The sequence below is a fragment of the Octodon degus genome, unplaced genomic scaffold, assembly GCF_000260255.1.
Source record: "Octodon degus isolate 3935 unplaced genomic scaffold, OctDeg1.0 scaffold00132, whole genome shotgun sequence".
Classification (NCBI taxonomy): Eukaryota; Metazoa; Chordata; class Mammalia; order Rodentia; family Octodontidae; genus Octodon; species Octodon degus.
This window is the reverse complement of record NW_004524708.1, coordinates 6514714-6538943: the sequence shown is the minus strand read 5'-3', so window position 1 is coordinate 6538943 and position 24230 is coordinate 6514714. Positions and strand designations below refer to the sequence as shown.

General features: G+C 52.6%; 1 protein-coding gene across 1 annotated transcript in view; it reads left to right on the top strand.

Moving 5' to 3' along the window:
* The window catches only part of Grid1 (glutamate ionotropic receptor delta type subunit 1), a 719620-nt gene that overhangs the window by 104727 nt on the left and 590663 nt on the right, over positions 1–24230 (top strand). Inside the window, exon 3 of the mRNA XM_004641224.2 lies at positions 8773–9057. Coding sequence (XP_004641281.1) covers positions 8773–9057 — 285 coding nt within the window. The remainder of the gene's footprint in view (positions 1–8772; positions 9058–24230) is intronic.

The window sequence follows — 24230 nt, the reverse complement described above, 5'->3', positions numbered from 1 at the left end:
CCAGCAATGAGGTGGCCCTGGTGTGGTGGCTGGTGGCAATCTGTGCCCCGACTCCCTTGTCCTCTGTGCTGTCCGGGCCCAGGAGCCATGTCCTTGTGCCCTGCCAGAGTGTGGCCAGTCTTTTCCTCCATGCTCTCTAGCAGGGCTGGAGCACCTGCGTGGCTACCCTGGGTACCTGTCCAGGTGGATGGGACCATTTGGGTGTCCTGTGCCACTGTCCACATCCTGGGTACGTCTGAGCCTCCAGAGGTGTGCCTGTGTGTCTGTCACCACCCTCCCTGAGCTGGGTCTGTTGCATGGCCATGAGCGGTCCTATCTCTCTGCCTCTGGAACCAGGCTTTCCTCCCTCTGCTGACTCCAGGCTGTTGCTGCTGCTGTATCTTCCCTGGATGGTATTTGGACGGTGCCTGCTCCTTTCTGACTCACTTGTGCAGGGACTGGATTCTGGGCCAGGTCCAGCAGGCTCTCAAGTCCAGGCTGTTTCTCTCCATGGAGCTGCTTGGGCTCGCCATGTTCTAGGGCAGCATAACTTTTGTTACCTCAGTTGAACTCACCCCATTGAGTCCCTGGATTTGGAGTTCACCTTGTAGCAGTGATATTTTAAGTAATTTCTGCATGCATCTGGGCTTTCACTAACTGATGCCATAGGTTTAAGGGATTGGTAGGCATGTGAGGGGCAGAACAGAGGAGGAAGTAGAGTGTGTTAGGGAAAGGGAACCAGCGTGTGCAATGGTAGAGATTAGATCCAGGCATGTGAATGACAGGAAGCAGAGCAGGAGGCACAGAGGTCGAGGTACTGACTGTGCCGCCTTGCTGGGCTTTTCATCAGCTGGACTTTGATTCCCCAGTGGCCAGGAGCATGCCAAGAGTGTGCTTGGTGTGCACTGGGAACTCTGTAGTGCGGCTGGAGGCGGGCAGCTGAGGGCAGGGATCGGGACAGGGTGGCTGGCAGGATGCAGGTGTCTGGAGGCGGGGTGAGGCTGTGGTCTCTCCAGGGGTTTCCGGGAGCCTTGGGGCTGCTCTGGGCTGTTTTCTAGGCTCTCCCAGTCATGGGCTCTGCAGCTGGCTGGGGATGGGATGCCCTGTTCTGATACAGCTTTGGTGAACCCCGGCTCAGAGCCACATTCCCTTGGCGGAGCAGTAAAAGTCATTAACGAGGAGCTGGAGAGCTATAAATAAGCGAGCGCGATCCCGCTGCCAAATCGTGGGCTCACAACCCACAGGAGCAGGAATTGGGTTCGATGCGTTAATCGGCAGAAGAGGAGGCCCTGGAGCCTCACTGAGCTGGCTGCTCTGCGGCTGCTGCTGCTTCAGGAATGCTGTGATGCCCACCCTGCTGCAGTCCCTGCTCATGGGGACCTTTGGGGCAGCTGAGCTTGAGGCTGGCAGGGTATAGGGGCTCCTGGCTACAGGGCTTTACTTGGTGCTGCTGCCAGACCAGGCCAGGGGCACAGTTTTTTCTACTGTCCTCAATTTAAGGGCAGGGTGCCCTCCTGGGAGTGGAGTGTCTGCTTTAAGAAACAGTCTCTTCCTGGCAGGCCTTGGTGGCCAACACCTGTGGTCACAGTGCTCTAGAAGGCTGAGGCAGGAGGGGCACAAGTTTTGAGCCAGCCTGGGCAGCTTAGTGAGACTCGTCTCAAAATTAGAAAAAGAAAAAGGGGTGTAGCTGAGTGCAGAAGCCTTGAGTTCAGCCCCTGTACCAAAGAGATAAACAAGCAGTCACCTAGCTCTTCTCCAAGTTGTGGAACCTTGGTTTTCATTTTGGGCTGTAGACATGGAGAGGCCATGCTGAGCTTGGGGGCTCTGTGTCCTCTCATGAAATCTGCCCCTTTTCTGTTGGTCTTGGGGATATCAAGAAGCAGATTGTGGGATCAGGGCCAGGGAGCCCACCCTGCAGGTGCTGCTGCACATGTGCAATGGTGGGGACCGGGGGCCATGTGGATGGTTCCCTAAGGCAAGTGGGGTGAAGCGCACCATGGCCCAAAGATTGGGGTGACAGGTTCTCTGGAGGGACCATGGCTCTCCTAAAGCACACAGAGGGCGGAGGGGTGGGCGGACTCTGTGGGTAGCACTAGAGTTTGTGGTATCCTTCGGGTTCCCTGTGGAGCTGTGCTTGGGTGTGGGTGCACAGGGACTGAGGCTCTGGTTGGAGGCTGGACAAGAGGCTCCTGGGTGGCCATGGCCCTTTGGACCTGGGCGGCAGATTCCAGGTGCATTTGGAAGATGAGACAGTGCATGTTGGAGGCTGCTTACAAGGGTCAGGACCTGGGGAGAAATGGCTTGGGTGGTTGGAGGAACACTGCTGGGTGCCAAGCCTGACAGTTTGTGGCATTGGGCTGCTGGGATCAGGACCCAGGATGGAACAGTAACTGTGGAAACTCAGCAGGACTGGAGTCTAACACAGGAGGCAGCTGTGCAGGGCAGGCTGAGGACCTCAGAGAAAGGTCTGAGGAGGTCTAGGTGCAGAGGAACCAGGAGTTGGAGTCTCTAGAGCTCAGGAGCTGGGCCAAGCCTCAGGTGGGTGCAGCTTCCATCTGCAGCTTAAGGGATAAACGTGGGTCACTGTAAAGACCTTGAGGCATGATGCCAAGGAACTCTGGCAATGATGGCTTCTGGGCCGATGAAGGGCGAAGCAAGGTCACCCCTGGACTCAGGCAGGAGGCTGGAGTTGGAAGAGCTCAGGGGTCCATGCATTGAGGGGTCAGTGTGGGAATGGCTGAGGTCAGTGGTCACACAGGTAGGGGCTGCAGGGTGTGGCTTACAGCTACTGCCTTATGGAGTGCGGCAGGAGGTCGCCCCAGGACTGGGGTCTCACTAGCTGCAGAGCTGAAATACAGAGAAGGAGCAGAGAACTGTGGGAAAGTGACTGGACAATAATCAGAGAGCACACTGGGCCAGCAAGGCCATGCTGGTGGAGGTGGAAGGACAGCTGTGAGGGTCCCAGAGGCTGGAGAGCCGGCTGCAGGATGGTGCCTGTGGCAATCATGGGAGGGGTCCATGTGCTGGAGGGCCGGAGCCCAGCACCCCCCAGCCTGTCCCCCCGCCATGAGTCTTGTTTACCCTCTCCATGTCTTAATAAAAGATGAAAAATATTTATTCTCCATAGATCAATAATTTACTGTGAGTTATGACAATTCTAAATTTGGTCAATTATTCATCGGCTATAAAGTATTTATAAATGCTACCTTAATTTAAAGACTAGCCATTAGAATTCAGATATTCATAAAGCCACTGCCAATTTAAAGGCAGGAGGGAGGCTCAGGTAACAAGCACAGCAGGGGATGAGGGCAGTGGCCATGGTGGGGGAGAGGCATGAGGTCATGGGGACCCTGCCTGTGGGAAGGGCTGAAGATGCCCAGGAGGAGCAGTCCAGCCTCACTAGCCGGCAGAAGCAAAGCTTCCTGACCACTTTTGCCCCAGGTTCAGGCCTTGTCTTGCCTTGTCATCTGAAAGACCCTGGTACTCAGGGGGCAGTTAGCATGGGTGGGGGCTTGTGATCCATTTACTTATTTTTTTAAGACAGGGTCTCACCATGTACTTTAGGCTGACCTTGAATTCACTATGTAGCTCAGGTGATCCTCCTGTCTCAGCCTCCCTGCCAGTGCTGAAATTCCAGATGTGTCCCATGCTGACTCTTGGGTGGAGGATGTTTTTTCAGGTCAGGTGTTGGGGGTGGGGGTGGGGGTGGGGGTGGGAGGGGTAGGTGTGGCTGTGCCTGGAGAGGCGCATCTGAGCCAGAGGGGAGGGCTGGTGGCCGTCGCCAGCATCCTTGTCAGGCCTGGGCTCCAGACCATGGTGTTCTTTGGCATAAGCCTTCTGGGGCATTGTGTCCCCAGCCTTGGCCTGGGATTCTCTGGGTGACCTCAGCAGTGGGGCACTTGTCTTGTCTCCACTGCCTGCCTTTTCAGGCACCACTGGCTTGGGAAGGGGCTGGTCTCGGGTCCTGTCTGCCCTTGTCCTAATTCCCCAGGAGGTTGAGCTGGCCTTGCCCTGAGAATTTCTGTCAGGAAAGGGCCAGCATCCTCAGTCTCTGTCTCCCTTTCTTCTTTTGCTGGTTCTGCAGGGGCCTGGTGGCTGGTCCATATGCTGTCTGGCTGTATGCTGTGGGCACTGCCCTCCATGTGTGTGGGTTTCTCACCAGAGGACCTGAAAAAACTCACTTTGGTGAGTTCTCCAGTTGTGCTGCTGGGTGGTGGGAACCCCAGCCATGTCCTGCTGCTCCTTGGTCTCAGCACCTTCTCCAGGCAGCTGGTGGCCATGTGGCTGGGGTGGTATCTGGAGGTTGGCAGAGCCCCTGCCTCCCCTGCACTGCCCAGCTGTGGCATGTGAGCAGCCTCTCATCTCCCCTTCCCCCCTTTCTACCCCCCCACCCTTCTCCTTCTCTCTTCTAAGATGCTAGCAACTGACTAGGAGACGCTTGTGGAGACCCCTGCTGTCCTAGGCCAGAGCTTGGGCAGGGGCTTGAGCTGGTAGGACGAATAGTCTATGCTACTTTGTTCCCTTGCCAGTGTCAGTGTGTCCTGCTCCACCCGCCAGGCCTCTTCTGCAATCAGGAGAGAGATTAGCTTCGTGACCATGCAATATGGGAGGGAAGGAAGGATAACAAAAGCTGTTCTCATGCACAGAGCTTCGGAAATGCTTCTGAGCCTCAGGCTGGACCGTGCTGGCCAAGCTCCTGCTGTCCACCAGGCAGTGGGCACAGCTGTCCATGTGCGGAGCTTTCCTGGAGCTCAAACTGGATCACTGTTGCCCCGGGCCATTAGGTATTGGCTTGTTTCAACAGGCAGGGAGGAAGAGAGGGAGGGAGATGGAGAGGGAGAGAGGAAAGGAAAGAGGGAGAGAGGAGATAAAGAGGGAAAAAGAAGGGAGGGAGTGAGAGAGAAAGAGGCAGAGAGAGGAAGCCAGAGAGGCCCTTGCCCCTGCCCACCGTGCCAGAGGGGCCTGAATGCAGACCTCTTCACACAAGGAGGGCAGGAGTCCTGTCTCACACAACCTTGATTAAGCTAATAGCTGACTTGGCTTTGATCTGATGTATTTTGATCTTATTATTTTTATGTTAGAAGCCTCCAAATAATCATCATTTCAACAGTGCCCCAATTAGTGGGCCATTCACAGTGGATTGAAAATTGACTTGCCGTGGGCCTCTCCATTAGCGTCTGCCCCAGAGAGACTTCCAGCCTAGTTGCCCACCCTGTTGAGGAGAAGGCCAGTTGGCTGCGGTACTGCAGGTGGCAGAGCCAGGGCAGGGTCGGACATGCCCATGCCCACGGGAGGGCAGCAGCGAATCTTGTTGAGAGGGACAGAGGGGCTCAAGGAGAGAGATGCAAATGGGTCTTCTTGGCATCACTGTGCCCAGCCTGGCTTGGGCAGGTGCCATGCATGTGTTGAGTGAGTGTGCTGTGACTGCTGGGTGGAAATCTTATCCCCATTGAGGCTCGGAGATGAGGTATTTGGGACCACATACTGACGGCTGACTGCAAGAGCCAAACTGGAACCAGGCATGGTGGCACACACCTGTCATCCCAGCACACAGGAGGCTGAGGCAGAAGGGTCACCAAAAGGACAAGGCCAGCCCGGGCCTTTGAGCAGGACCCTACCTCTAACAGCAGGTGAAAAAACCAGAATTGGAAGTTGGGTCCCTGAGGTTCTGCTTCTCTTCCTTTTGCCCTTCATGAGCCAGCAGTTGCCTGACTGTGCGCTTTGGTCATGCCTCACTCCTTCCATCTCTGCCGTTCTGAGGCCTTCCTTTGGGGCTCCCCTAATAGCCCCACAGTGTTCACTCTCCTCTGTCCCCTTCTTCCCTGGCGCAGATCGTGGGGTTCATCCCCTGGGTAGGTCCCGGTGCTCCAGGCAGGGACTAGTGCGTGTGCTGAGTGTACTGTGTTTCCAGGGAAGACAGCACTGCTTGGCAGGTGTCAGGCCTGCAGAGGTTCTGTGGCCTCAGAGCCTGGCACTAGGAGGGGAGGCTGCGGAGGGGACGGTGGTGATGACAGTGGGGAGGGGCTGCCAGCCGCAGAGACAGTGCTGCAGCCGTGTGACCGGCCTCCTTCGCCCCTCCCACAAAGGGCTGCAGTTTCTGGCCATTTACACCCGGGCAATGCCCAGTTTATTTTACAAGATTGGTTTTAAAGATTATACATGCCACATCTTAGCATTAAAGAGGCTGTGTACAAAAGCAGGAAGAACAATCCAGTCATCATCACAGCGCCTTGGCTTTTAGTGCCTTTTCTTGCCTTTCCGTAAGTGTGCTTCCTGGCTGGCTGTAATCAGTGCGAGCCGATCCTCTGCGTGTCCCAGTGTCTCACCCGCTCACCCCCCATAAGTGTGTCCCCACCTGGGACACTGTGGGGGAGGCTGGCTGCGGCTGCACCTGGCGCTGCCCCTGATGGTTGTGAGGATTCATGGGTCACTGTCTGGGAAACAGAGACTCTGACCCTGTCTTTGCTCTTAGCTCTTGAGAACCCCTTCACTGCACCTGCAGAAAGCACGGGCAGGGAGGAAAGTCTCACCCATGCCCTTCTCCTCCTCCAGAGCTCACCTGCCACCCTTCATCTGCGGCCTCTTTCCCTTTCCTAACGGAATTACCTGTTCATGTCATGAAATCTGGGCAAAGTATAAAAGGAAGGAAAACCACCGCTAGACTTCTAAATTGCAGTTGCTTTTCATGTTTTGCATTCTTCCCTGCTTGTCTTTCATGCGTTTTGAGTTTTATTTAATTGATGTCATAAAATGCATACAATTTTGTATTATATTCACGTACTTTTTTATGACAAGTACTTTCCCACGGAATTGTGGGAGCTTTGTGAGTGGCTCCCTGACAACGGGGCTCCATCACTACCACTGTGTTTATCTACATCTTCCAGGTCCCTCGTGGTGTCATCTGCATTTAAAAAAATGTATTTAGTACAGGATCTACAGGGTCTCACTACATAGATTGGACTTGTAGTGATTCTCCTGTTTTCAGCCTCCCAAGTGCTGGGATTACAGGCATGTGCCATCACACCCAGTCTCAATCAGCATCTCAGCATGCCCCGGGGTGGGGCTGGCATGGCAGGCCCAGGATTGAACCTCAGCTGCTGTGCTCTGCCTAAGCAGGCACTTTAGGCTGCTGAGTTAACTGGCTGGCCCTGTCTGCATGGTTTTTGGATGCCGTGCTGTTTGGAGAGGAGCTGCTAGCAGGGGGTGTGGAAAGGTCAGGCTCATGGCATCTTGCACAGGTCTTTACTGACTGCATGTGCTGGGTACTGGTTTGTTGGGGAAGGATGTTACAGGCCTTGTGGTCCAGCAGGAGGGCTGGGCAGCAATGCAGGCTGTGTGTGCCATGGCTGGGGATGTGGGGACCTGGGATCTGCATTAAATCATTCTGGGGCAGCAGAGGTTGAGCCCAGAAGCAAGGTAGGAGAGGTGGATCTATTCTCACACAGGGAGGTGGTTGATGGGAGTCTGGCAGGCAAAGCTGCCATGGGGAATGCGAGGCCACAGGCGTGGGCACCCGAGGGGCACCCTGTCTGTGTGCTCAGAAGCATACATGAGCCTGTGAATCTGAAGAGCTGAAAAACAGACACGGGGGTAGGAGGGATGAGGGCATCTGGGAGACTGCAGGAGTCTCAGGAGACCTCATGAGACTGTGATGAACCCCTCCCTGCCCTGGCATTGGAAGTTAAGGGATGAACAGGGACTCCTTCACTGGGCATTGTGTTATTACCTGGAATGCTGTGACTGGTCTCCCCATACCTTGCCTAGCACCCCCACTTCTCCTTAGGTGGATTTCTTTATCTTACCTCAGCAGGTCAGAAGCATTAGGTAAACTGAGGGGCTCCGGCCCTAAGAACTGCTTGGTTGGCAGTTTGGAGTTGTTCCATGCCACAGCAGAGGCAGATGGCCCTGCCACTCACAGCCTGGGTTCAGAGCCTGCAGCTGCTTTCCCATGTTGCTGCCGCCACGCAGTATGTTCACGACATGGAAATGTTTGCTTCCAAACTAGTGTGGGCTGTGGTGTGGGATGCTGCTGCTTTGTCGATCCCAGAAGGCCTGTGTGTGGTTGAGAGGGTGCCCCTGGAGGCTTTGGGGTGACTTGGAAAGGTGAGTCCCTGATGCATCTGCCCCAGAAGGGACTGCTGGTGCTGTCACGCATCGCTGTCCTTGTGTTGCACTAAGGGCTGAAGTCCCAACTCATCTTCTTTGTCGTGATCTGCTGGCTCTGAGCATCCTCATCCCGAGCACCTGAGGCTTGGCCAGAACACCTAGGTTTCTGCCTTTTCTATTTTAAGTTTTTGCCTGCAACCCGGGCCCTCTGGGTAAGTACGTGTCTTCCAGACTTTATGGTGTATTTGGTCCTTCCAGTCCCTGTAGGTTCCAGTCAGAGTGTACAATGTACTGGCAGCCAGTGGCCTGGCTGTGGGGGAGCACAGATACATGAGATTACTGGCTCTTTTGGTGCCTGATCCACACGGGTTAGTTCACTGAGAGCACTGTTGGCGGAATCAGGCAGATTTGGAGGGACCCCTGCTCTGGCGTCCTGAGTTGCCCACAGCACATGACCTTGCCTCTCCCGCCTCCCTTTCTTCACCTGACAAATGAGTGAAAGAAGCTTGCTTATCTGCTGGGTTTTCTGGTAGCCACTGCCCTGGCTCAGGGTGGGTTCTTGGTCCCCCGAGGGAGGCAGCATCTTTTGGGAACTGCAGGTGTGAGCTGCCAAGTGTGGGCCACGTGGATGAAAGCCCGTCCTGCACTGCCCTGTGCTGATCCCTCCTGTCTCTCCTCTCTTTCCAGCCTGTGACCTCATGACCCAGGGAATCTTGGCCTTGGTCACATCCACGGGCTGCGCATCAGCCAATGCCCTGCAGTCCCTCACGGACGCCATGCACATACCGCACCTCTTTGTGCAGCGCAACCCTGGGGGCTCCCCGCGTACTGCCTGCCACCTGAACCCCAGCCCTGACGGTGAGGCCTACACTCTGGCTTCGAGGCCTCCCGTCCGCCTCAACGATGTCATGCTCAGGCTGGTGACAGAGCTGCGCTGGCAGAAGTTCGTCATGTTCTACGACAGCGAGTATGGTGAGTGGGGCTGCTCTGGACTTGGGTGCAGAGGATCCCAGGTCTGAGGCTTCACCTGCGTGGGCCCACGAGTGGCGCTTGGAGGCCTGAGCTAAGCAGGATCTGGTGGGAGGGCCAGCCTTGAGCCTGTGAATCTGAAGAGCTGCAAAACAGATCTGGAGATGGGCACTAAAGTTGCCTAGCAACAGCATCTTATCGTGACAGCTGAAGTTTGAATCATCTTAGAGTTTTCAATAAAATATTAATAAACTGCTGGCAGGGATGCAAAGGGTTGCATGCAGGCAGCCCTGGAGCCACTGGCCTAGGCCTCCTAGTGGCTTCTCTTCTGAAGATGCTCTTTGTGCTGGTCGTTGGCCTGCCTTCAGGGGCTCAAGCTGGGGGCCAGGACTGGGGCTAGGAGACCCTGAGTGTCATGGGGCCAGTTGGGTGCTGAGCCTGGAAGTGCTGTGCCTCTCTGGAAGTAGCTTCTTTGATGTCCTCTCCTACAGGGGGAAAATCATACTTTGCTTATTAGGAAACAACAGAAATGGGCTTTGGGAAAACAGCTTCATGATTTGCTTATGGTTTCTGTGTATAAACAGCCGGTCTGTCTTGAGATAAAATAGTTTCCACATTTTGCTTTTAAGAATTATGGCGATTAAGGAGACTCGCATGCAACTATGAGAAGCCTTGCAGGACACCTGTGTCCTCTTTCCCTGGTTCCCCAAGGGTGGGTGATGCTGTGTATAACTCTAGTACGGCATCACCACTGGAGTTTGAAGTGGGCCTGGCCTGTGGTTCTGTTCCTCCTTCACCTGTTCACATGCACTGTGCATGTGGTTTTATGTCTGTGTGGTTTCACACATATGCAAATGCATGTGACCTCCAGTCATGATGACAAGTTCTCTCTTGGGGTCTCTGGGGTACCCCTTGGTAGCCATGGTCACCCCACTGTGTTCAAGGCCTCAGGGGTCTTTGTAAGGGCCAGGATGGAATGGGGTGAACCCTTAGCAGTCTTGTTTTGTCTCCTGGCGAAATAATTTATTTGCCAAGAATGTAACTAAAAGGAGAAATCAGCATATGTTTGCATTTGCCTAAATACTCTGCTTTCCTGAGACTGAGATGCTGTCCTACGCTCTTGAACAAACATGCTGTTTGGAGCCTTCCAGGAAGAATTGAAAGAGCAAATAGTGCCTGTGCTGAAATAAAGATGAGGTGGTGCCCAGGACAAGGGTGGCCCAAGGCTCTGGGCACTCCACTGGACTCTGTCCAGGATCTGACCGCTGTCTCCCACCCACATCCTTGCAGAAGAGTTGGGGACCTTGTGACAGCCCCAAGGTGATACAGGGCATCTAAGGGGCCAGCCCTTCCCCTGAGATTGCAGTGTGCTCTGGGCTGTACCAGTGGGCCATGTACACACTGCACTCTGGGGTCACCTCTGGTCTTACGCCTATGGCTCTTCCTATTCTGCTTCCCTGGGTGTGCTTACTGCCCTTCTGTCCTGGCCTTCAGGTGTGGTTGTCCCCAGGGCTGGCACGGGCCCAGCTCTGCAGCTTTCTGGCCCTGCCTTGGCTCCCGATTCCTGCAGACTATGCTATGCCTGGCAGGACTTGCCCAAACTCTGTTTGCTTTTCATTGTCCCCTTATGTGCATTCTGCTCCCAGAGCAAGTCCACAGGGTTGGCATCTGCCCCCCCAGCTCCGTGCCCTATAGATGTGGTGTCTTGTGGTTGGCCTGAGGACAGCAGGCAAGTGTTTCTTACCACCATGGCACCATTCTAGGGCCCCTTCAAGAACTGCTCCCCAGGTGAAAAAGCAGGACCACAGATAAGGGCATAAACTTCCCAGCAGTCTTCCCAGAAGATGAAAGAGAGATGGGAGAAAGATGGGGGTAAGGTTCTGGGAGCCTGGCAGCTTTCATTCTTGTTTGAAATGTTCTTGAATGCCTAGAAATTGCTGTGATTGTCTTGTGAGCTTCCATGGTGCAGGGAGCACTGGCTGTGACCTGCCATGCTTGCTGCTTCTGATCTGGAGGGTGGAGGTGGGTGGGTTAGGTGGGCACAGCCCAGTGGGCTGGAAATTGATGCAGGGCCTGGTGGGCAGCTGTGGAGCTGTCCAAGGTGCTGACCAGTCGGCTTTGGCTGTCTGAGGACAGAGCTCTTACATTGTGGTCTGGGCAGGACCTCCTGTCTTTGCCAGTCCTGCTCACTGATCTCTTGAGTTGATAATCTCTGAGGCTAGGTTCTTCTTCAAACATTCACTACAAGATTTTAACCATCCCAGCACTTGCTGCTTATGCCGGCCATTACCTTCCTCTCCATCCCACTGTTGTCCAGTGTGCCATGTGTGAGATGAGCCAAGGCTGCTGAAGCCCACGTCCCCTTGGATAGGTCACCATCAGAATGCTGTGGGTGGAGTTGTACTGTAAGACAAACAGAGCCTGCGGGCTCCCCAGGCTCCCCCAAGCCTACCCTGAAGCACTGCCTGTAGATGAGCCCAATTAAAAAGCAAATTGAGTGTGGAGACTGTTTTATTCCTTGCGAAGTCAAACAGAAGTGGTATGGAAGCAGAGTGACTTCTCTCGGTGCTGGTCTGTAGGTGTCTTCATATGTATTGTTTCAGTTGAGCCACAGAAAGCCTTCTGAGGTTAGATGATTGCTGCATTCTACAAACGAAAGAAATGAGGCTGAGAGGGATTCTTTTTGCCTTTATAAGACCCATGCCCTCATCCAAAGCATCATCCTATTTCTAGAATTTGGGGCTTTCTAAGCTGCAGCTTTTTCTTTTGTCCTCAGCTAGGGGAACTGATAAGAAGGAGGAGGGAAAGTGGCTTAGATGGGCTCAGCATGTCCTGAACTAGTGGTCAGTCACTTTAGTGAATGTCACACACAGGGTTCCTCCTTGGTGGGGTGAGGTTTGACTCTTCCTCCCTTGCCTCCCTTTAAGCCCAGGAGGTGTTGCCTGAATGGAACCTAGGACTAGGCATTTGAGAACAGAAGGCAGGAGGATCATGGGTTTGGGGTCGACATGGTCTACATAGTGAGATCTTGTCTCAGAAAACCCAAAAACAAACAAACAGAAGAGTCAGAGATCAGAGCACAGAAAGGCATGGGCCCCCAGACAGAATCTGGTAGAGAGGTGTTTGCCATTTCCCCATCACTGGGCTGTAATTCCCAACACCTACAGGAGGAGATGTTTATTGGGGCTCATGTTTGAGGCATAGCTGGCCAGCTCCAAGGCAGACCAGCGTGGTGGGCAGTACAGTGTGGTGGAGAAGAGCTTCTCACCTCGTGGTGGACAGGGAGCAGAGAGAGCAGGGCAGAGCTGAGCAGGGAGATAAAGCCTGGCAGGCACCCACACCCCTAGTGACCCAGCTCTTCCAGTCAGACTCTGCCTCCCAACAGCAAGTGAACTGGAAGTCCTTGTAATCTAGTCACCTCCCAAGCACAGGAGGCCATTCCCGTGGCATTTTTGTGGACCTAAACCATAACAGGTATGCTAAGGTTTGGGTGTCAAGTATTCCCCAAGGGTCCAGGCCCTGGGGTGGTGCTATGGTGAGGGGGAGCCTGGTGGGGTCCTGATGTTATTGGTGCTCATGGCCCTGAGGCGGCTCCCGGGACCTCATTTCTGGGACTTCCCATTCCTTGGTGTGTGATATAAGCACACCCTCTGTGCTCCCACCACAGTGCACCACCCTTGCCAGAGCTTAGAGCAATGAGGCCACCTGATTTGGGACCCAAACCTCCAGAAGTGTGAGCCAAAAGAAACCTTTTCCTTTATTCCTTAACTGCTGCAAGTATTTCATTACAGTGAGGGAAAGCCAACTAATGCAGAGTGAGAGAGGAGTTTGTATGCATATGGTTTACAAAATATGCGACATGCCACTTGGTAAAATTCCATGGAAAATGCCCGTATGCTTGTTGTGACAGCAAAAAGGAAAATAAGAGGGAAGCTGACATTTGGGATAGAAAATCTGTAACATTAAAATATCAAAAGTTTGGATCGAACAGAACAGAAAACTTTCTGCTTCTACTTTGAATGTTGTGTGTGTGTGTGTGTGTGTGTGTGTGTGTGTGTGTGTTTGTTGGGGTGTATGCCAGTAGCTGTAGCCACAGCTTCCTTCAGTGAATAAATTTGGGTGCAGGTTGCAGTTGTGATGGGATCCTAGACATCACTGACTCATTCGTTCGTCAGATAATCACTGAGTCCCTACCATGCACCATGTATTTCCCCAGACACTCATTTTAGATAAGGGAACTGAGGGCTGCAGTAGCTTGGCTAACGTTGCAAGGGCTGGGCGTAGAAGCCAGGGCTCAGAGCCTCTCTGTTCAATGTGTCTCCACAGTATGGCTCACGCATCTTGGCCTCCGGTGCGGCTTGCAGGTCTGGGATGGGTTGGGAGTTGGGGTTCTGCAGAAGCAAACCCTCAGGGCCCTGTATGCGTACCCCTGGCCCTAGGTGTGCTAATTTTAAAATTATTCTTTTAAAAAGGAGAGTTGCAGTACATCGGCCCGATTAAAAGAACAAGGAACCAATCAGTGTCTGGAACCCACAATCAGCTGTGGACCGCCAAGGAGCCTTATGAGCCGCACTCTGACTACTTCCTCCCGTGCAGAGAGGACTTAGCTGCTGTCTCGACTGTGTGCCGTCTGGTCCCTGGCCACACTGAGACTTGCGGATCCTAAAGTGCACAGCACTTCCTTGAGCTCTTTGTGACTCTTATGGATGAGGAATGAAATGCCTGCCTATTTCTGCGATCGTTTGTTTTTCATCAGCTTTAGGTCCTGAGAGTCGCTCCTCTCTCATCATTTTTATTGCTGCAGTTTGTCCAATATTTACTTGTCTTATCATTAATGGGCACATGGAAGGCTTTAATAATTACTGAGAATAATGAGAACACTCTGATATTTTTTCTTTGGTGTCTGTATGTGAGAGCTTTTTGGGGGGTCTGTTTGGAGGAGCAGAACTGCTGCATGCCCGGGCCAGTGCTTGTACTGCTGTATTAACCTAATAAAATCGTTCTTGGAGGAGTTCGTACCACCTCCACCTACCAGGGTGTAAGTTTCTATCGTTGCCTCAGCTTCCCCGGCACTTCATGTTGCCTGTACTTTTGTGTTTCTTATGCTGAGCCTTCTCTTACTTCGATTTTCATTTACATTTTCCTGATTATGGGTGGGGTTGAACACCATTCCATACAATATCTTTGGGGACTATTTTCTCATCTATAAAATGCTTGTGTGTAGCTGTTGATTTTGATGCCAAGCCTTTTGAAGTGTAGCAAAATCTTCTTGCAGTTATCTGCATCGCTAAGTGAGCAGCAGTTGCTTACAGTATTGGTTTTTTGAGGGAGGGGCACTGGGAATCAAATTCAGGCCCTTGTGCTTGCCAGGCAGGTGCTGTGCTGCTGAGCTAAATTTCTGGCCCTGTTATTATGTTGTGGTTCAATGAAGTTATCTTTTTTTTTTTGGTTAACTCTCTGTAGTCCTATCACTGCATAGAGGGGATATGGAGATTGCCCCTGCTGGCCCAGCCCACCCCGTGCCTGGCCCCGATAGGACCCCTGTTCCTGCATCTGTGGCCCAGCACTCCTTCCTGACACTGCTTCTCTCTGCTGTGACCTTGGAGCCCACCTTGCTCTTGGTGGAGCCCAAAGGAGGCTTCTGCCCACTCAGCACAGTGGAGCAATGGGGGTGGGGACAGCTTCCTGGAAGAGGTGGCACTATGCAGGGCAGGAAGGACAAGGAGGAAAGAGGCAGGCAAAAGGTGAGCGAAAAGAGTGTACCAGAACTAGGGGAGTGGGCTGGAGGGAGAAGGAGAGGTCACGTGACCCGGTGATGGGCAGGGGCCCAGGCTGAGGCTGGGGAGGTGGCTGGGGCAGCTCGTCCCTGATGGACTTCGAATCCCAGAGGTCCCCAGGAACCCTGGCTACCTCAGCTGTTGTCCGTTGGTCCTGCTCTTCATTTCCAGTCCAGAGATCTGGGGTAAAGAAGTATGTGGTCTTCGTGCCCAGAAGCTCTGATTCTGCCCCTGCCTCCTGTTCTGACCCAGAGGCTGCAAACAAACGGGAGTAAACTAGACATGGGCAGGAAGTGTGACCTGACAGGCATGAGCCATTCTCCAGGAAGAAGGGCTGTTACCAGGAAATCACCCGAGAACAAACGCTAGAGGGGCCACGGGGAGAAAGGAACCCCTCTCCACTGTTGCTGGGAGTGCGGACTGGTGCAACTACTTGGGAAATTAGCGTGGAGGTTCCTCAAAATGTAGGATGAAAGGCCGTTTTCCTTGTCACTGGGACGCCGTACCTGGCATTTGAAATGTAAAGGAGGAGGGGTTCATTTTTGCTCATCTTTCAGTCTAGGCCTGGTTGGTTCTAAAGAAGAAACAGCGTGGTGGAGGGTGTACTGGAGGAGAGCTGAGCACTGCGTGGAGGACCAGAAGCAGCAGGAGGAGGGAGGGCCTGGGAGGAGAGAGACCCAGGCCATACCCACAGCGACTGCCCCGCCATCCAAACCCCACCCCTCTCCAGCAAGCCTGCTATAAGTCCCCATATCTAATTTCTTTCTTTCTTTATTTGGTACCAGGCATCGAACTCAGGACCCTGTGTTTGCCAGGCAGGTGCTGCACCACTGAGCTATCTCCCCAGTCCCAGTCCCAGCAATCTAATCACCTTTCAAACATACACGAAGCTTGGGGACCATTTTAGATCTGGACCCAATGCCTGGGCTCAGCAAGCTCCATGGATAAGCCTTTAATGCACAAGTACTTTATTTATTTATTTTCCTACTTATTTAATTGAAAAAAGGTAAAACAGAATTTGGTAACAAAATAATAGACTAATAATAATAGTTAACATTGTATGTTATTATCTTCAAAGTAGTTACTCGGAAATCAAGATGTGGGCGTCCAATTTCTTCAGTCAGTAGTAGCGCAAACCTTCCTTCTCAGTGAACTAAGAGACGCTGATATCACCGCTACCTTGCATTCTTCTCCCTTTTCTCTTCCTTCTTTTCACCTTTTTCCCTGTCCTAGTTCTTCTTTCCTTTTAAACAGTTTCTTCCTGTTTTACAATATCTACTATCGTACATTCTAGACCTTATTTACTCTTTCAATTTCTCGTATCAGGGAGATGATACAGTATTTACACATGTGAGCCTGATCGATTTCACTTCTGAGTATGTCTCAAAGTGCATCCATGTACCTATTAAATGTCAAGTGCATCCTTTTTATGGCTGAGTAATACTCCATTGTATAAAAAGAGCACCACAGTTTTATTCATTCCCCATTTGATGGGCATTTGGGTTGTTTCTAAGGTTTAGCTACTGCAAATTTTGCTGCTGTAAATGTGGGTGCACATATATCACTGGGGTATGATGTTTTAATTCTTCTGGGGAAATATCAAGAAGGGTCAAATTGCATCTAGCTTTTTGAGGAGTCTCTGCACTGATTTTCACAGTGGTCATACCAGTCTACACTGCTGCAAATGGTCGAGAAGGTTCCTTTTTCCTTATAGCCCCTCTAACATTTGTTCTTGGTTGATTTCTTCATAATAGTCATTCTTCCTGGAGTGAAAGGGAATCTCAATTTTGTTTTAATTTACATTTCTCAAATGACCGGTGATGTTGAGTATTTTTTCATGTATATATTTTCCATTTGTATTTCTTCATGTGAGAAGTATATATTCATCTCGGATGCCCGTTTTTGGATTCGATCTTTGAATTGGGAGGGAGGCTGAGTTTTTTCAGCTCTTTGAAATGTTCTAGGTGGAGATCCTTGGTCTGAGGTATGATTGGCTAAAATTTTTTTCCCACTCTGTGGGTTGTCTCTTCACTCTGTTAGTGATTTCTTTTGATGTGTAAAAGCTACTTAATAAGATGAGAACCCAGTGTTTGATTCTTTGAAGTATTTCCCTGCGTGAGTATTCATTGTGGTATCACTGGTAATAGCAGAGAAGGTAACAGCCTCGGGGTCTGTCCTCAGCAGAGGGGCTAAGCGCGTTGGGTTGTGGGCAGCAGTGGTTCCAGAGCAGCAGCAGCAGTGGACGCAGTGTGGTGGAGCAGTGCTCTGTGCTGGTGGGAGCTCATGGTGTCCCGTGCGTGTCCAAGCAGACAATCAAGGTACCTGTTACAAGCACCCTGCTGGCAGCTTGGCACAGGGATGGGAGGTGCACTGCACTGCACATGTTCTCCTGTCTTTGGAGCTTTGTGTCCAGTGCGAAAAATGTACAGGATTGTCATTCTTCCCTCCTGTGGTGGGGCGGGTGTAGGGAGCCTCGCAAGAGTCTTGGTGCCACAGGTGTGGCGCTGGCCCCTGTGGCTGAGGACAGCCCTTGAGTTTGGCAGTTAGGGGCCTGGCCTTCTGACTTAGTGACGTTCCTCACTGCTGAGACAAAATACCCAAAACCCTCCAGGTAAGGGAGGAGAGGCTTGTTTCCTCATAGTTGGTAGGGGTTTCAGTGCGTCATGGACGGGCTCCGAGGCAGGGTAGCGCACGGTGGAAGTGCACCACAGAAGAGAAACAGCCCATGTCAGCCAGAAGGCGGCAAAGCCAGCCAGCCAAGGACTCCACAGCATCTTCCTGCACCTTTTGTAGTCTATCTTGGCTGCTGGGTTGAGGGTGGATGCCAGACCAACCTGTGGACTTAATCACACCCTTCGTCCCAGCAGCACACACTCCAGATCAGCCGCCTCTGAAGAGTCCCATCTGTGACCACGTGAGGCTTTGGGGGACTTCTAGACACAGCCATAACAGCCCCCAACTGATCTCATTAGATTGAGTCCCAGATCTGTTTCTGTAGCTGTGTGACACTAGAAATGTCATTCAACCTCTCTGTGTGACCATCTCCTTATCTGTGAAGTGGGGGTAAAATAATTCTCCCTGCCAGTGTAGTCAGTCGGGGTTAACGACCGATGCTTAAAGGGCTTCGCCTGGTGCCTGGCATGCACTGACCCACGGTACAGGAGCATCGCTGCCGAAGCCCATGGCTGCGCTTCTCCTGGCTGCCACGCAGGACTGAGTCCCGAGGGGGCCAGGACCCCTCTCTGCTTGCACTGTAGCTGGACACACCTGCGTGTCTTGGTTGTGTCCTGGGTGCCCGGTATAGAGAGAGTGTAGGGTCAGTGGGCTTGAGCTGCTTGCTGCTTGTCCCCATGTGGCTCCACTGTGGCCTGATTCCTTTTCAGCTGCACAGCCTGATGGGTGTCCACAGCAGATACCTGGTGCCTGCTGGGCCTCAACTTGTATCTTCCCGGACCAAAACTCCCTGGACGGAAAAAGAATCATTAGCACATATTTTTGTTCTTGCCCTACAGGGGCTGGAACCCAGGACCTTGGGTGTGGTAGCTGATATACTGTGTCAACTTGAGGGGCCCAAAGCTTAGCTGGGTGGGCTTAGTGATTCCATGCCCTCACAGTGGATCCAAACGGGGACAAGCAGCAGGCAGCTCAGGCCCGCTGACCCTACGCTTTCTCTATGCTGGGCACCCAGGACACAACCAAGACACGCAGGTGTGTCCAGCTGCAGTGCAAGCAGAGAGGGGTCCTGGCTCCCTCGGGACTCAGCCCTGCGTGGCAGCCGGAAGAAGCGCAGCCATGGGCTTCGGCAGCGAGGCTCCTGCCCCGTGGGTCTACTGAGCTATCTCCCCACCCTCCCCAGCTCTTTTTATACTATTTTATTTTGACACAGGACCTCCCTCAGTCGCTACTTGCCAGGCTGGCTTCAGGCTTCTGATCATCCTGCCTCAGCCTCCCACAGTGCTGGGGTTCCAGGAAGCGCTTCCTCCAGGCAGCTGACAGATACTGTTTCATTGTTTTTATTTTATTTTTTTTCATAATTTTATTGAGAAATAGATAACAATGAGACAGTTTCAAATCAAATTGGTAGGACAGTTCCAATCATTAACACATTGCATACTCTCTTCCTAGTAGTTCTTTGCTGTACAAGATGCAGACATGATATCCTATTTACAAACATTATTAGAACAAATCCCTCTATTCATTAAGAGAATGTAGCTATATATCTATCCTAACCATTCTGAATACACAGATAGAAAATGGTCATTCATCTGAGATACTATTTTATTTTTTTTTTAGTTTAAAGAGAGTAAAAAATAATAAAAAAATTAGAAACTGTGCAAGCTTTCAAGAAGCAAGATGATATGAATTCAGCAATGGTTCTTGTACTGCATATTGTTTTCTTTAAGGTTGCACAGATTACCAAATATAAGCCTACACAATTGGTCAAAAAATATTAAGCAGCGACTGTTCCTTTCAATAAGCCAGTATAAACTAGCAGTCCAATTTTCTTGGCTATATTTTCTTTCCTTCTTTCTTTTCTCCTTTCCCTTATGCCAGATGTTCTTTCTTTTTGAGCAGTTTCTATCCCTTTCACATCACCTACTGTACCTTTCAGATTTTGTTTACTTTTGGGTGCTTGCCCTGGGGAGGCACCATTTCTATCAGGCCTCCTTTCTGACAGTGTCTCCTTCCCAGCTCTAGCACGACGGACTAGGGGACTCAGCTGCGATGGCAAGAGGTCTCATTAATAACACGTGGTGTGTCATTAAGGCATTAGTGTAAACTGAAGCAATAAATACTTTTTTCAGATGAAATGAACAAGGGAGTTAATTGCTAGGAAACCTATGCAAGAAGTTTGACAGGAACTTTTTACCAGATGAATGTTTTGGGTTTTGTTCCTCAATCTAATTACAAACCAACTGTACTTTGGGGCATGTTAATTGCAGTGTTCTCCAGAAGTTTCAAGTTCATTAGCTCTGGAGTTCCCTCGCCCCTCTGGCAGGTCCCAGAGTGTGACTGGCACTGAGAGGCGATGCTGGGAAAGGCAGGAGGGTGCAGCGCGCTTGCTCACTGTGCAGGTGGCCGGACATTTGGCGTGGCCTCCTCACTCACACACTGCAGTGTCCCGCAGAGGCAGATCTGGGCTCCCATAGCATCCCCCTCCTGTGGGACCCTCCTTCCCCAGATCTTCATGACCCCACACATGACAGGGAGCCAGGATGGTCATGCTGCTCGGTAGTGGATTTCCCTGCAGGGCTCCAGGGAGTGGAGGTGGGCCCCAGGGATGCTGCCTCTTTGCCTTCCGCCTGGCTTTTGGCCTGTAGCAGGGTGTGACCTTCACTTGGGAAGCCTTCCTTCCTGGCCTGTGGCCCTCAGGTCCTGGCGGATGCTGTGGGACCTCTTCATAGTCACTTCTCTATGGGTGCGGTACCCAGTGCCCATAACTTGAGGGAGGAGAGGCTTATCTGGGCTCATGAATCAGAATTTTCAGTTCTTTCATGGTCGGTGGCAGGATGGCAGGGGCTGGGTGGAGGAAAGCTGCTGTGGTCTCTGTGGTCAGGAATCAGGGTGAAGGAGAAACCTGGGGATGGAGATGTGCCCTCCTGCCATGGCCTGGGGAACCTTCCAGCCAGGGCCAGCTGCCTAATAGCAAGTCAGCTGTGGTATCCTACCCTGCTGTGCTTCTCTGACCCATCTGCTCTGCTCCGGTCTCACTCCTCTGGGAGGGCCAGGCACTGGTTTCCTTCGGGTGCTGGTTGTCTCTTGCCTGGCACCTTCCACCTGCAGGTGCTCTGCACATTCCCCAATCCCTTCTGTCTCTCATTGATTTATTTCTAATTATTCAATTTTTGATGTCTGTCTTCTCCCCAATTAAAATGTGAATTTGAATATATATATGTCTTTAATCAATGCTATATGTGTACCCTTTTAAATCATACCCTGGTGACCACCTCCAACCAAACCCTGTTGCTGAACAGAAGCCTTTTGGGGGACATTTAGAGCTAAACCACATGGGGTCACAGCAGATGTGGCCATGCCCTGAGCGGGCAGTGTTCTGTCTCCTCGCCAGCTCTCCTGGCGCAGTGGCTGTGGGTGCTCACCTGTCACAACCCTTTTGGTTCCTCACCAGGCTCTTCTCAGGGTCACCCACTCCTTTGGAAAGAGCTTTTCAGAAACAGAAGTGGAGCCATGCTTCCTGGACTCTTTGTGACATACATGTGTGGTGTGTGTTTGTGTGTTATGCCTTTTGTAAGACAGCCATTCCTTCCTCAATGAGCCACCAAAGCCACCTTCCTTAAACACACTCTGCTGGGACCTCCCATGGCTCCTTCTCCTTAAGGATAGTGTTCAGATCCCTGGCAAAGCCTAGGGCTCTGGGCTCTGCCTCAACCCCCCGATGCTCTTCTCTTGTTGCTTCCTCAAGACCCCCATGTCCTGGCGGTACAGGATGTGTCAGCTGGGTTCACAGGAAGCAGCCCGGCTCCAGGCTGTCCAGAGGGGTGGCTCACACTTGGGTCATTGGGCAGGGAGGGCATGGGGGACAGGACCAAAAGATGGATGCATAGTGGGACCACCTGGTGGGACCTGCAACCCTGGAGGGCCACATTGGGGGAACTGAGAGTAGAGGAGACCCAGTCACAACAGAGACCCCTGACTAGAGACTGTGAAATATGCAGCGCATCCCCTTCTGTCCCCATGCCCAGGGACCCACTTCCTGGCCTCAGGAACTCTCTCACCCTCTTGGGGCCCTGCCCACAGCTTTGCCTCTGTCCTCAGGCTGCTGCTTGTCTTGAGAGCCTGCCTCTCCTTAGGGCAGCTTGTGGTACAGGCTGTGCCCTCTGTGGGCTGTGGCCACTGCCTTTTGCTGATGAGCCATTGGTTCCTGGGGTGTAAATCTGCTTTCCTGACTTTGAACCCTTGGCACCAACACCAGACCTTGCACACAAGAGGCTCCAGGAAAGGCTTAGAGTGTGGAGCAGTGGAGGCCGGGAAAGAAGTGAGAGGACCATGATCTGGAGCTTTCACATGTACACACACACACACACACACACACACACACACACACATTTGTAGACACCCCCATCTTGGGGCCTGTGGTGATTAAAGTCAGAAGCACAGATGGATGTAGTCCATGGCCTGCTATGAATCTTGCTAACAGTCACCCAGGACCATCCATCCATCTCTGTCCTTTCCTCACAGCATCGAGGAGTTGCGTCGGGAACGTAGGGCAGCTCAAGGTGATGAGCAGTGCTGAGGCCCCAGTGGCCAGTTTGTGCAGGGAGGGGAGACCTAGGGATGCATTGGATGTCCTGCAGGTCCATGGGAGGTGGTGGATGAGTCTGGGGGGGGGCAGGGGCTGGCCTGCCTGTGACTTGAAGGTGGCCCGCTTGGGGCTGGGACGAACTGGTGACACAGGTCAAGCAAAGGTGCAGTTAATGCTGAAGGGAAGGAAGGAGCCTGGGGCTGAGTCAGGGATGCCTGGTGGGACCACAGGCACAGCACGCAGGATAGTGTGGGTGCCAGAAGCAGAGCTCTAGTCTGAACAGAGTCGGGCATGGAGGAGCAGGGAAGTCTGACACGGGGGTTCCTGGTGGAAAAGTGAGGTGTGCCGTCATGGCTTGTGTCTAGATGGCTCCCCCAAGCCTCATGCAGTCGCAGGTGGGGCTTTTTCAGAGGTGGCTGGATGTGGAGTGCATGTAGGATTAGAGCACTGGGGTTCAGGCTGTGGGTGCCGGCTGGCCTATGGGCGGGTAGCCTAGCTAAGATATAAGGGACACAGAGAGGCTTGCTGTCGGTCGCTTGCTTCTTCTCTTGCCTTCTGCCAGCTTTTGCTGCCTTCTGAACTGGTTTCCTCTGTGATGCCCCTCTGCCATGTGCCACCCTGCCTTGGAGCAAGCTGATGATGGACCGAAACATCTACCAGCTGAGCCAAAACAAACCTTTCCTCCCTTAACTTTGGGCGTTGGGTATTTTGTCTTAGCAGTGCAAACAAGTAACCAAGACAGGTGCCTTTGCAGGCTGAACTGAAAGGCCTAGAAGGACAGCTGGAAGTTAGGGCTTCCTGCTGTAGGCCGAGCGAGGGTCTCTGTGGGGGTGTGGGGATGAGATCTGCCCCTCTTCGCCTGCCCTGTGACGTAGGGCCCCTCTGCAGATGGTTTTTGTCATTGTTATAATGGGGTGGGCCGAGGCAAACAGTGCTGTTTAAACACCCCCTCAAGACAGCTTCTGACCACAGACTCTTCTGCCCAACATGTGATTCATTCAGGACGATGTTAGGTTCACAGCTAGGGATGTGTGAGGTTGTATTCTGGGTGCAGAGTGGAGTAGAAAGGTGTGTGAATGCGCATGTGCCTACAGGGGTGGAGTGCAGGGGACAGGGTGTCGGCGAGGCTGTGTCACCACTGCTGGTGAGGGAGTGGTGTTGACAGCTGGCTGAAGGGAAGTGGGCATTAGGTGCTCCCCGTGCACCCCTACCCCCAGCCACCTCCACCCCTGTGGTAGCCCATGGTGCCATCATTCTAAAGAATGCCAAGATGAGCGGGGAAGATGGTGCATCTGGTTTGGGTACTGGATTTCCAAATGTCCTGATCCGAATGTTGGCGCCTTGGAAATGATTCTGTGTACTGCTCTTTTCAGAGCTGGGGGAGAAAGCCTTAGGAGCCAGCTGCAGTTGCCCATGGGCTTTAGACAATAGGACAGGGGAAGTGTCTGTCGCTGGGCCATGGGAAATGAATGTGTCAGACACAGAGCTGCCCACTCTTGCTGTGGCACCAGCATGCTGTGTGCCCTGGACGCTGGGCCACTCTGACCTTCAGCTTTTTGTCTGTTGGTGATTACACTGGCATCTGTCCCCCATGTGCTTGGTGAATTAGCGAGACCACTGGTGTGCCTGGCACAGGCCTGATGTCTGATGTGTGTCACGAGTTTTCTCTAGCAAAGGTGTTGGCAGCAGTGGGTGCTGGGTGTTGTGAATGGTGCTCCACAGCCTTGGGCAGCTTTTAAATGTGTGTCCCTGTGACGGCCTCAGTGTCTCCTTTCCTTGCAGAATGGGTCTTGCTAATAGGACTTGTTGCTGGGTGGGGGGTGGTGGTTAGGGAATGGGAGCTACAGGGCCAGCTCTGGGGGTGGGGTGGGTGACTGCTCCCTGAGAGGGGCAGGGGACAGCTCAGTCAGAGATGAACTGGTGTGCCAGTCTCTCACACAGGACTACTCCGCCTTCAGTGTCTGTGGGAGGTCTTGATTAGGGACAGGAGAGGCCATGGGTTCAAATCCCTGCAGCTTCCCCTGTGTTCTCCCTGTCCTGGCATGAACGTCTTCTCTCCTCTGTCATGAAGAATCTTTGTCCAGTTTGCTGCGTCTTAGGTCAGGATCGTGCACTTCACTTTGTCACATGGGTTATTC